Raw genomic sequence first — 12,578 nt, forward strand, 5'->3', positions numbered from 1 at the left:
ACTGATCACTAGAACATAAGGAATAGAGATGAGTGAACGTACTCGGTTCGGGTGTTTTGGGACCCGGGCACCGCTTTTTCCGAGTAACTGACTACTCGGACAAAAAGATTCGGGGGGTGCCGGGGGCGGCGTGGTGGAGCGGGGGGTAGCAGTGGGGAACTTGGGGGAGCTCTCTCTCTCTACCCCCCCCCCACTCCCCTCTGCAGGAAGGGGCCAAAACAAGCACATCACAGCGGGGAGGAGCCAAAAACTGGGGCAGGGTCAAACACGATTTGATGCTCGTTCAAGTAACGAGCACCATCGAGTACGCTAATACTCGAACGAGCATCAAGCTCAGCAGAGTACGTGCGCTCAACTCTACTGCTCATGACTCCATTTACTGTAGTCTACACCAGAAGGTGGCATTATAGCTGAAATCTCTGCCTGCAGTGTATTTTAGATTTGGTGCACAGATAACACAAAGATGCGCAAAATGTATTAAGGGTAAAGTGAATCTTCCCAACATTTTTTTCTGGCATTTTCTTCTTTGTATATAAAAAAAAAACAGCACAAAAACCTATGGGCTTTTTTTTTTTTTTTTTTTTTTTTTTTTTATGATGATGTCTGCATTTTTTACATATGTGGTTTTTGTGGTGTATTCCGTTAATATGCATCTTTTTTGTAGTTTTTTTTAAGTCTAAGGGCTCCTGAACACTGGCGATCACGATATTGCCGCAAGAAAATTGTGGCAAAATCGCGTTTTTGTTCACACGATTTCTGCGATTTTCTTGCGCTATACACACTAGCAGTTTTTTTAATGTTAAAAACACATCACACGAACATTCCAAGTTCGTGCGTTACGATGCGATACATCAGAGGCTTCATAGGGAACCATGGGCGATAAAAAAAGCAAAGATAGGCCAGGCTGTGATTTTCAAATCTCGCAGCATCGCAGGACAGAAAACATCGCAAATGGGAATGAAGCCATTGAAAAGCATGGGCTTCATAATTCTGCATCACTCAAAAAAAAAGTGTGTAGGCGCCCAAGGGCAAAACATCCCGAAAAAAAACACTAGACCCAGATCACGCCATACAACCAAAAACCCAGAAAAGACACCAAAGATGACAAAAAAATACGACCAAAAACCCACCTTTGTCAATATGACAAAATATATTCAAAAAAACTTATTTTTTTGGAATAACTTCTTGGTGCTTGTTTAGTCCTTTATACGTGTCAGACCCCATTCTAGTTTTCTTGCTTCAATTTGACCTGTATAGCTTGAATGCTACTCGAGACCGCCACAGAATATAGTGGTGAGCTTATGATCTACAAGAATCTTGTATCTGGTACGTCAGTGCTAACAGCAAAGGAAATGTACTTAATAATGCACCATGCAAGCCTAAGGAATGCTCATCGATGTGTATTATTCCATAGACACTGGAGTTATATACAGGATGGGCCACAGAAAATTAGCCCGGCACCACACCATTATAAAAAAAATCTTTGTTGCCCATAGCAACCAATCACAGCACAGCTTTCAGTTTACCTCAGCAGTATAAAAAATGAAAGCTGTGCTGTGATTGGTCATTATGGGCAAAAAAGACAGATATTCTTGTAGTCAGCTTTCATAAGAGTGTGGTGCCATGGCCCACCCTGCAGTAAATCAATGGTTTATTCAATACTCCATAGGACATTAAACTAGCTTTTGCAAGATTTCATTCCCCATGTAAAATACAGAATACGTGTAAAAACAAATATAAAAAGAAACAAAGGTATGAAAAGTACCTTCTGTGTGTGACAAAAACATTATTGACATGGCCAAGTCCATTGCAGCCTGGAAGTGGGCAGTGTGGCAGCTCCTGCTTATTTTGCTTCCATGACAACGACGAGCCATTTAACGTACTTTCCTTTTGCCTTTTAGCAGCCAAAGGACAGCCAGAAGCACTTCGATGCGATGTGTATTTTCCTGATATGTGGCCTTGGCCATCGCAGCCTACAACAGGACATCTGTGCAAAATACAATTATGATATTTTTACATCATGGATGCTATTTGCTTTTCTATTCTTTTTTCATGACTACATTTCAGTACTTTGCATTCGGACGGCTGTGCAGGCATCTTGGCAATTCTTTTTGAGTCTGTAATTATCTTCAAAAATACTTAGAGGCTTTTCCAGTTTTCAACCTAAATTTTGATAGATTGCCGTCCCACCTCCGAGTGCTGCATTTATCTCGAGCTCTGTCCTACATAGCCCCCGGCCTCACTGTATGTGGTGGGCACTGATGGTTGCAAACTATGGAAACAGCCGAGCAGACTGGGCTACACTGCTTTTGTAACTCCCATTGACATAAATGGGAATTACAGAAACAATGTCTCACAGCAGGCTGCCCTGTTTCTATATTTCCCATTCAATTCAATGGAAATTGTCGAATCAGCTTTAGACAACCCCATTTCTATAGCTCCTGACTACTCTGGCTGCCATTTTTTGGTGGAGTATTCCTATTGAGACTATGATTTACCAAGATAGGAATACCTCTAATTTATTATTGGATGCATCAAGATGGCCAAACCTCTTCTGTTGACCTGAGTGCATTTAGTCGGATTAGACCATGCACTCTATTCCTGGCACCTATAGAAACGTTTAAAGGGTTATCTGTGGACAAATCATTTTTATTGTAAAGCTGTTCAACATGTTCTACCAACACACAAGAAGCCATACTCCCCTCTCGTTCCATCACTGCTCCTATTCTTCTTGTGCTCGGTTTGTGCATGTAATGCACTGTACCAGTCTCATATAGGTTCCCATGGTGCTGCTCACACGAATTGCACAAAATACGTGTGCAAAAGAAAATTGCAGCATGTTCTATCTTGCAGTGTATTACATGCGCATACACGCCAAGATAGTGCATAGCGATTGGCAGCACACAGAATGTATGCATGTCATTGTGTACTTGTTACATGCTATTGCACATGTCTCTCACGCACAGCACACTGCAAATTGCGGTTGTGTGAGCCTGGCCTGTCTTTGTTTATACAACCCCAGTTCCAAAAAAGGTGTGACACTATGTAAAATGTAAAAAATATAATGGGTCCTGATGGATTTTTTTGTTTCATAATACTCCAAATGTTTTCTAGTGGTGAAAATCCTGGACTGCAGGCGGACAGTTCAGGACTCGGACTCTTCTTCTGTGATGCCATACGGTTCTGATGGATGCATTATGTGGTTTAGCATTGTCTTGCTGAAATATGCAAGATCTTCCCTGAAAGAGACGTTGTCTGGATGGGAGCAAATGTTGTTCTAAAACCTCTATATACTGCTCAGCAGTGATAGCGCCTTTCAGGATGTATAAGCTGCCCATGCCGTAGGCACTAATGCAACCCCATACCATCAGAGAGGCAGGCTTTTAAACTGATAACAAGCTGGATGGTCCCTCCCTTCTTGAATCCGCAGGACATGGCGTTAATGGTTTCCAAAAAGAATTTAAAATTTTGATTCATTTGACCACAGAACAGTTTTCCATTTTTCCTCAGTCCATTTTAAATTAGCTTTGGCCCGGAGAAGACGTCAGCCTTTCTGGATTATGTTGATTATATGGCTTCTTCCTTGCATTCTACAGCTTTAACTTCCATTTCTGGATTGCACGGCAATCTGTGTTCACATACAATGATTTCTGGAAGTAATCCTAAGCTTGAGCAGTGATCTGCATTACTGAATCATGCCTGATTTTAGTGCAGTGTGGCCAGAGGGTTCATAGATCATGGACATCCACTATTGACCATTGGCATTCTCTTTGTGCATTCTGCATTTTCCCAGATTCTCTGAATCTTTTGATGTTATTATGTATTGTAGGTGGTGAGATATTTAAGATTTTTGCAATTTTACATTGAGAAACATTTTCCTGAAATTTTTCCATAATTTTTAGATGCAGTTTTTCACATATTGGTGAACCTCTGGGCAACTTTGCTTCTGAGAGCCATGGGCTGCATGTTGTGTAGGCTTTATTTAGATGAATGGGGCTGATCTGGGATACGTTACACAGCCTGTAGACAGCACGGTTGAAAAAAACAGCTATGTTCTTCTAAGCTTGCAGAACCCTGTCCATCTCATCCCTATAAATGAATTCAGCAGTTCCAGAAGCAGAAAAGCACCCCCAAAGCATAATGCTGCTTCAATCAAGCTTCAATAAGGGTATGGTATCTTTTGGTGATGCGTAGTGGTATTTTTTGGAATTATGGCCAAAGGGTTCAACCTTGGTCTAATCAGACCATAACACGTTCTCCCATATACTTTTGGTAAGCTTGATGTAGGTTTTGGCAAAACATATCAGGGCTCAGATGTTTTTCTTTGTTAGAAAAGGCTTCTGTCTTGCCACGTTACCACACAGCCCAGACATATGAAGAACATGGGAGATATTTGTCACATTCACTGACAAAAATTCCTGCAGCTTCTTTAATGTTGCTGTAGGCCACTTGGCAGCCTACCGGACCAATTTTCTTCTGGTCTTTTCATCAATTTTTGAGGGACGTCCAGTTCTTGGTAATGTCACTGTTGGGCCAAATTTAATCCACTTGTTGATGACCATCATCACTGTGTTCCATGGTATATGTAATGCCTCGTAAATGTTTTGGTCCCCTTTTTCTGACTGATACCTTTCAACAGTCAGAAACCTTTGATGTGCTGTAAGCTTTTCATGAAAAATGCAACTAAAAAAATGTCAGGAAAATCCCACTAGGAGAGGTGACCTTTATATGGGGCAAATCACAATAACTGTAAATGATGGCAGCAGAGTACTGACTACTATTTAACATGGGTTTAAATGGGATTGGCAAATTTTGAACACAACCACATGCCCAAATATAAGAGGGTGTTCACACTTATGCAACCACATTATTTTAGTTTTTTTATTTTTCCACCCTAAATTATTTCAATTTGTTTTCAAACGGAATTGTACAGATAACGGGTCACAGTGGAGATGAAAGTAAATCTGAAATGATTCATCTTTGTCGGATTTTTTAACATGACAAAAAATTGCCATTTTAACAGGGATGTGGAGACTTTTTACATTCACTATTTGTTCCACGAAAAACAAGGAGGATCAATTATTCATAATTCATTACTTTACAAAAGATGTACAGAAACTAAAGCAGCATGAATTCACTTAGAAAGGAGCTCTATCAGTGAGCCAAAATGGAAAGCTGCTCCCTAGGACTGATTCCTCCTTTGGTAGACCCAAATCAATGCATCACATCAATATCCATTGATTTCAGTGGGCGAGATGTAATGCTACACTTACAGTACCTACATTGACCCTTTTAGGTTAAAAGGTATACAGCCAGGTTCTGAACTCCCTAACGGAACCATTTTTTATAGTTTCAAACAATTTTGAAAATTAAGCAACTTTGCACAGTGTTTACAAAATCTGTTTCATGTATACAGCACCTATGCAAACTTATGTGTATCTATGACTACAGACTACAAACAATTCCTGTTTGTAGTCAAACCAGTAGTCACGTGTTACACCCCCTACTATCCTCTATACACTTTGAAGAAAATAATACAAGATATAGGTCTGCATAGCAGCTGAAGGCACATAATAGTAGCGTATTGATAATCACTATTTGCAAACTTTATTCTTTTTATTTTATGCACTGGAGCAATAAAAACCATTGGTTGCAAAAATATTCCTTCACGCTAATACATTATCAGGCAGTACGTACTGATCTGTCTCATCTTACACTCAAAATATATGTAATTAAAGGGGTAGTCCAGGTGTAAACTATTAATGGTCTATCCTCAGGATAGGCCATTAATACAAAGGGCTGCTGATAAGTCTTTGGCTTTGTGTTCTTTTTTTGTTTCTATGGTAACGAATGTTACATCACATGAAAGCCTTATGTGTCTGATATATGTTTTCAAAATTTTGTGCTTGTAGCTTATGGCAACAGTGATCTAGGCACATGGGGAAAACAAAATGGTGGAGTCTAAGGTGATATTCACAGCAAATGAGAGCAGAGGAGTGATAAAATTCTTGTTTCTGCAAGGAAAGTCCACAAAAGATATTCATGGTGATATGTCGCAGACATTGGGGGATCAATGCCCTTCATATTCTACAGTTAGGAACTGGGTGGCCAAATTTAAAACGGGCCACTTCAGCACCAATGATGAGGAACGTCCTGGACGACCGAGAGAGGTGGTTGTTCCGGAGATCGTTGATGCTGTGCACAACCTCCTACTGGAGAATCGGTGAATTTCAGCTAAAGGAATAGCAGACATCATGTGGATTTTTTCGTGAACGTGTTTGTGTCATTATCCATGAACATTTGAACATGAAGAAGATATTTGCAAAGTTGGTCCCCAAATGTTTGACAACAGATCAGAAAAGCATGTGAGTGAAAACTTCCCGTTCATTTGTCAGCGTTTCCGGACTGATAAGAACTTTCTGGATCGACTGGTCACTATGGATGAGACCTGGATTTATTTGTATGACCCTGAAATCAAGGAGCAGTCAAAAAAATGGAGGCACAGTGGTTCTCCTCACCCAAAGATGTTCAGGGTGCAAAAATCAGCCACTAAGGTGATGGCATCTGTGTTCTGGAATAAAGAGGGCGTGCTGCTAGTGAACTACCATCAAAATGGTTCCACCATCAATGCAAGGTATTACATAGAATTTTTGGACCAATTGAAGGCAGCTCTGAAGGCCAAAAGGCGCAGCAAGCTGTCCAAAGGAATCTTGTTCCTGCAAGACAACGTGTCCGCTCATACTGTATAAGCGACCACGGCAAAACTGGTGGAGCTAGGCTTCCAGCTGGTTGACCACCCACCTTATTCACCAGATCTAGCTCCCTTCAACTATCTTCTGTTTCCAAACATGAAGAAACACCTCAAGGGTACCAAATTCCACACCATTTATGATGCCATGGCTGCTATGGATGACTGGTTTGAGGCACAACCGAAATCCTTCTTTTTACAAGGCTTACAGAACTTGGAATACCAATGTAAGAAGTGTGTTGACATCAGTGGAGAATATGTGGAATAAATGTAAAGTTTCATCTTCCTATCTCGTTTCTTTTTGGTTAAAGCCAAAGACTTATCAGCAGCCCCTCGTAGTAGATTGGCAAATTTCCACCTCCCAGGACCCTACAGAACAGTTACTCACCAGACCAGTGTGCTCACACACTGAGCTGAGTTCTGTATGAAGCAAACAACTCCATTTCCACTGCAATAGCCTGACGTGGTATTATAGGCAAAGTTCCCACTGAAGTGAATGGAAACTTTGCATATAATACCAAGCTTCTCCACTGCAATGGGAATGAAGCTATCTGCTTCATGCAGAAATCAGCTCTGCGCTCAAACACACTGGCAGTGAGCAGCCAATCTGCAGGGATCCCAGGCAGCAGAACCCTGCTCATTTACTATTGATGACCTATCCTAAGGATAGGCCATCAATTATTTACAACTAGACAACCCCTTTAACTAAGAACTCTGTGTGAGTTTTATTTCTTTACAGATGGAGGTGGTTATCAGACTTACTTAAGTTCTGGGTCCTCTTTATCTTCTTTACTTGGGAATGCTTTTACACCACTTTTTCTGGCCCGAGGACAGCCTGACAAACTATGGGCATAATTAAAATAATTAGGATGGCTATTGCTGATTGTGATCGGCCAATTCCAAGTAGAAAGCTAGTTTACCTTCTGTGAGAAGCATAATTTCCAGTAACATGTCCAGATCCATCACAGCCAGGAGTTGGGCACCTGAAAACATGCAGATGCTTGCTATTAGGGATATATTTTTATTTTTAGATCTTTAATTCCATTTAATATAGATAGATATTCTTAAAGGGATTATTTTATGAAACACTTTTATAGCTTTTTAAGTAAATATGCCATACGTGCCTGATCATGGAGAGGTCATACTTTTGGAACCCCCATTGATAGTAACCACGATGTCCCACAGTGGTTCCTACCTCATTCAAGAAGCTACCTTGGATATTAGTATTGCTCATTGATTCTAATAGAGACTGACCACAAAAATGTGTAGCCACGTCTCTACTAGAACCAGAAACCGGAATTCTTCGGATTGGTGGGGATTCCAACACTGAAAGGGATTATCTGGGCTGAAAAATAATTCAGATCCGCTGAGAGTGGTGTAAAACATAAGAAAATCATAGTAACTTGACCTGATCCCCCACCAATCCTGTTCAGTTGGTACCCAATCCACTACTGCTCTCTTATTTCTGCCGCAGCAGCTATGACATCTCAAAAATAGGGTCATGTAATTGTTGCAGATCGGCGGGGAACTAGCACAAGCAGAAGAGGAGTGGTGAAGAATCAGATGAGATAACTTTGGCATTTTTATTATTTGACTTTGTATATTATTTAGAATGTTATTTTAGTATTGTTTGAACTGGTAAGTAATATATTGTAGTGGTGCAGTTTCAGAATGACCTGCAGAGTGTGTTAGTCAGGCAGTCTGATACCTGGAAAGTAAGGGTTAACACCTGATGGGTGTAGCAGGAAATGGTTGCATTTAAGCAGTACCTGCAAGAAGCAAGGGGGAAGTTACAGCTTGGCAGCAGCAAGCTGAGGTCCAGTGTGGACCAGTTGGGTCTGTCACCCGGTCGGATGGAGGAAGATGCCCTCCCGACACCCCAGGAATGGTTAGTGACAGAACCCTGTGGGTTGTGAACCCCAAGCTTATGTGGACTGTGTATGATTTGTTTGACACGCTGTTAATAAAGGCTGGCAGGAGCCAGATCTAAAGAAACTTCTGTTGCTGGAGCCTCTTTTCGTGCGAGGTGGCCATTCCGGTATCCAAAGTGAGTGATTCCGTGGCAAGCAGACCCCAACTTGTGTATATATATATATATATATATATATATATATATATATATCCAATTGTAAGTATTTAAATATTTAAAAAGTCTAGATAGATACTAGTCAGGACCCTCCCACATGTAAAATACAGTAGTGACATGTCCCTAATGATATATATAGGCTGTGATGAAGCAGACCACAGTAGCGCATAGATAGGTTGGGATGATGTATCATTTAAATCTAACCACACATCACATATCATTCTTTCGTTGCCTCTGCATGCATTGCTTACTTTGAAACTATATGCATTATATGACCAGTTCAGAACTCTAACTCCAACCCCTGGCCTGACTCTGAACCCATACACTGCCGGAATGTACGAAAAAGTGAGAAAATAAGTTGTAAAACTATTAGTGCAGAACCATTATATCATGAATTCCTTTCAAATAACATATTTATTGACAAGTCTTTCTCTATAACTGTTTTCTTCTTCAATACACCATTAATTTAACACCACTTAATATAAAATTACATGTTTAAACCAATTCTCTTACAGGAAAGTTTAAAAATTGCCCATTTCATAGAAATGCACAAAGACCCAATCTTATAATCTCATTCTATTTGCAGCTTCTGTCTTCCTAAATCTTATCATCTACATTATCTTAAATAAATTGTAACAAATTTCAATATATTGATATTTTTGGTAACATGCCTACATAATAGTGACAACAGAGTTATTTTCTAATTTGCAGCTTTCCATATATTGTCTGACATATTTATATAAAGTACTGAATATCATTTATTGCTATACCTATATATGTTTGCATTTTAAAAGTGGCAATGTAAAATAGCATATGAATATATATTTTAACTCATACTTTAGTTCTTGGGAGTTTGCAGCCATAAGAGACTTCAGGGTCTTGTCAGCCAATGGACAACCAGAAACACTGTGGTGAAAACAACAACAGTAATGATATAATAATAATATAATTGATGATATAATAATGATATAATAATAATGATATAATTTTCATCATTGTTATAATTGCCATAATCCTACATTGATATATGCACATTACATCTCTGATTCTCTGTGCCCTTCTATACAATGCGAAAAATGTATTTAACTATCTAGCAATTCAGAAAAATAAAATTGGCTTCCCAGTTGACACTGTTGATAGGTTTCTTGGTATAATGGCTTGTGAGGGGGTTCTATCACAATGTGTGGTTATTCTAAACATATCAGAAAAGTCACTGACTCTCAAATGAATGAATGGATGCATATTTTCCCACCTAAGGAGACCAGTCAATACATGTTTATCATCATTTCTTTATGAAATACAATGTATTTAATAAATGTTTCCTTTAAACTATGATTAGGCCATAATTATTATTACCATAATTAGTCATATGTGCAAGAAGAATGTAAAGCTCCCAACAGCAGAGAAATCAGAGCCTTTCAAATGAATTAATGAGATGACACTAGTACTCTGTGAATGGCATTGCCTACATGAATAGCTCAACAATAGAAATGTGCTCGGACAGCTGCAGCTGCAATGTTTGGGGGAGAAAAAGAAAAGAGAGTGCAAAGGGGGCAGACTGAGTTATTAGGAGTTTTAGTGATTATGAGTGACCTATCCTCAGGACAGGTCATCAATATCAGATCGACGGGGATCCTACACTTGGTACCCCCATAGATCAGCAGCTTTGTGTTGGAAATAGCACAGCTCTGTACACTGTACAGCAGCCCAGAATGATACTGTGCCATTCAAGTGTAAGGCAGCTAAACAACAAAAGTGCCTGTTGTTGGACTCCACTGAAATGATATTGATGACCTAAGCTGAAGATAGGTAATCAATTTAAAAATTCTGGAAAATCCCTTTAAAATAATTACTGAAAGTGAGGGTAACAATATGGGCATCGGTGATGGTGAGTGAGGGACTGACAGTGAGTCATTTGATATTCTGTTCTATCAGTGGTTTGAAGATTACTGTGAATTTAAAGAGAGGAGTGAATGAGGAATAGCTCTCTGAACAGGAAGAAGAGACAGAAAGTAGTCTGTGCAGCTAGGCTGCAGTCTAAAGAGCTGGTGATACTCCTCTGTCTGTGCAGCTATGCTGCAGAGTGGGGAGCTGGGGATATTTTCCTGAGTCTGTGCAGCTATATGCCGTAGGGTGAGGAGTAGGGAATACTCCCTTATGTGAACTCCTCAATTGAACAAACATTTCTTTTGGATAAAGGCTAAGCTGAAAAGCATTGGAAAGACGTATGCCTCCTCATACCTCTCCTCCCTTTGGCCTGACAATGTTGATTTGCTAAACTGCTGCCATAGACTACATTACTGGTGATAGGATAAGAATTATTGAGAAACCAGTTACACGAGAAAAAGAGGATGTAGGATGACACCCAGATTACCAGGTGAGGATTTTGGCGACACATTATATTTGGGTACAAGACTTTTAATGCAATACTACTAACATGAATCCTCTATAATAGCCAACTGGTACACGGTTATGAATCACTCTGAAATGGGAGTTAACCAGGATACAATAACAAATACAGGTATCAATACAGGAACAGGTAAAGACACGGGTGGCTTGGGTCAGAACAGGTACAGGATACAGGCTATAGATATTGACCATTGACCAACAAGCAAATAATGAACCAAAAGACAGGATATAGTAAATCTAAAATGGAAACTGCAAACATGTGAGTATGGTACTTAATAGAGATGAGCGAGTATACTCACTAAGGGCAATTGCTCGAGCGAGCATTGCCCTTAGCGAGTACCTGCCCGCTCGAGATAAAAAGTTCGGGTGCCGGCGCGGGGGAGCGGTGAGTAGCGGCAGTCAGCAAGGGGGAGCGGGGGGAGAGAGGGAGAGAGAGATCTCCCCTCCGTTCCTCCCCGCTCTCCCCCGCAGCTCCCTGCCCGCCGCCGACACCCGAACCTTTTGTCTCGAGTGGTCAGGTACTCGCTAAGGGCAATGCTCGCTCGAGCAATTGCCCTTAGCGAGTATGCTCGGTCATCACTAGTAATTAAGTCAAACACAGGAAAAGGAGTTAACAGATTTTTCCTTGGAATGAGATATGTAGCAGAGCTGAAAAGCGGAATTGTAGACCGGAAAAACAAAATGACAAAACTGGGAAACAGAAACATGAGTCCACCAGGATAAAAAGTATGAAATGACCAATTTCATGACACACATTTAGAGCATTATGGGACTGTAAACTGTTTAAATGCTGAAGAATCTATAAAGAATGAATAATTGTGGGGAAAAAAAGTTAAAATCTCACTAGTCATGAATTAAATACCACATTAGGCCGAAGTGGTATTTTTTGAAACAGAATACGACTCCGCACTATGAAATGTTTCTAAGTAGACAGTGCTTGATAAAAAAAAAATCTCCCATTAAGCACAAATCATTCATTTTGAATACAGTGTCCGTGTATATATTTCTATTACATACCTACGATGAGAAGCATAGTTTCCAGTTACATGACCGCTGCCATCACACCCTGGAGTTGGACAACTGCAGAACACAACATAAAGTAAAAAGAGTTTACAGACTTGAAGTTTAATGTTATCAGCAGCATCTAATTAAGTTTTTAGCCTGTACATTTTATGTATGATAAGCCTTATTTAATCACATATATGTATTATAATATTATTAAAAGCTTGATATCTAGGAGGCAAAATAGAAGCATGATAACTTCTATGTAAGTTATTATGGTAGATTGGTTTTTTAAAGTTTCATATTTGCATTAAATTTTTACCTTAACGGATA

The 12,578-nt window shown here is 39.9% G+C and overlaps 1 protein-coding gene across 1 annotated transcript in view; it reads right to left on the reverse strand.

Annotated features, from left to right (window-relative positions):
• ST18 (ST18 C2H2C-type zinc finger transcription factor) overlaps positions 1-12,578 on the reverse strand; it is a 93,178-nt gene that overhangs the window by 14,457 nt on the left and 66,143 nt on the right. Inside the window, exons 10-14 of the mRNA XM_066578981.1 lie at positions 12,261-12,323; positions 9,672-9,740; positions 7,669-7,731; positions 7,511-7,591; positions 1,766-1,987 (exon numbers count right to left, since the gene is read on the reverse strand). Coding sequence (XP_066435078.1) covers positions 1,766-1,987; positions 7,511-7,591; positions 7,669-7,731; positions 9,672-9,740; positions 12,261-12,323 — 498 coding nt within the window. The remainder of the gene's footprint in view (positions 1-1,765; positions 1,988-7,510; positions 7,592-7,668; positions 7,732-9,671; positions 9,741-12,260; positions 12,324-12,578) is intronic.

This window comes from Eleutherodactylus coqui, chromosome 9 (genome assembly GCF_035609145.1).
Source record: "Eleutherodactylus coqui strain aEleCoq1 chromosome 9, aEleCoq1.hap1, whole genome shotgun sequence".
In the NCBI taxonomy this organism is placed as follows: Eukaryota; Metazoa; Chordata; class Amphibia; order Anura; family Eleutherodactylidae; genus Eleutherodactylus; species Eleutherodactylus coqui.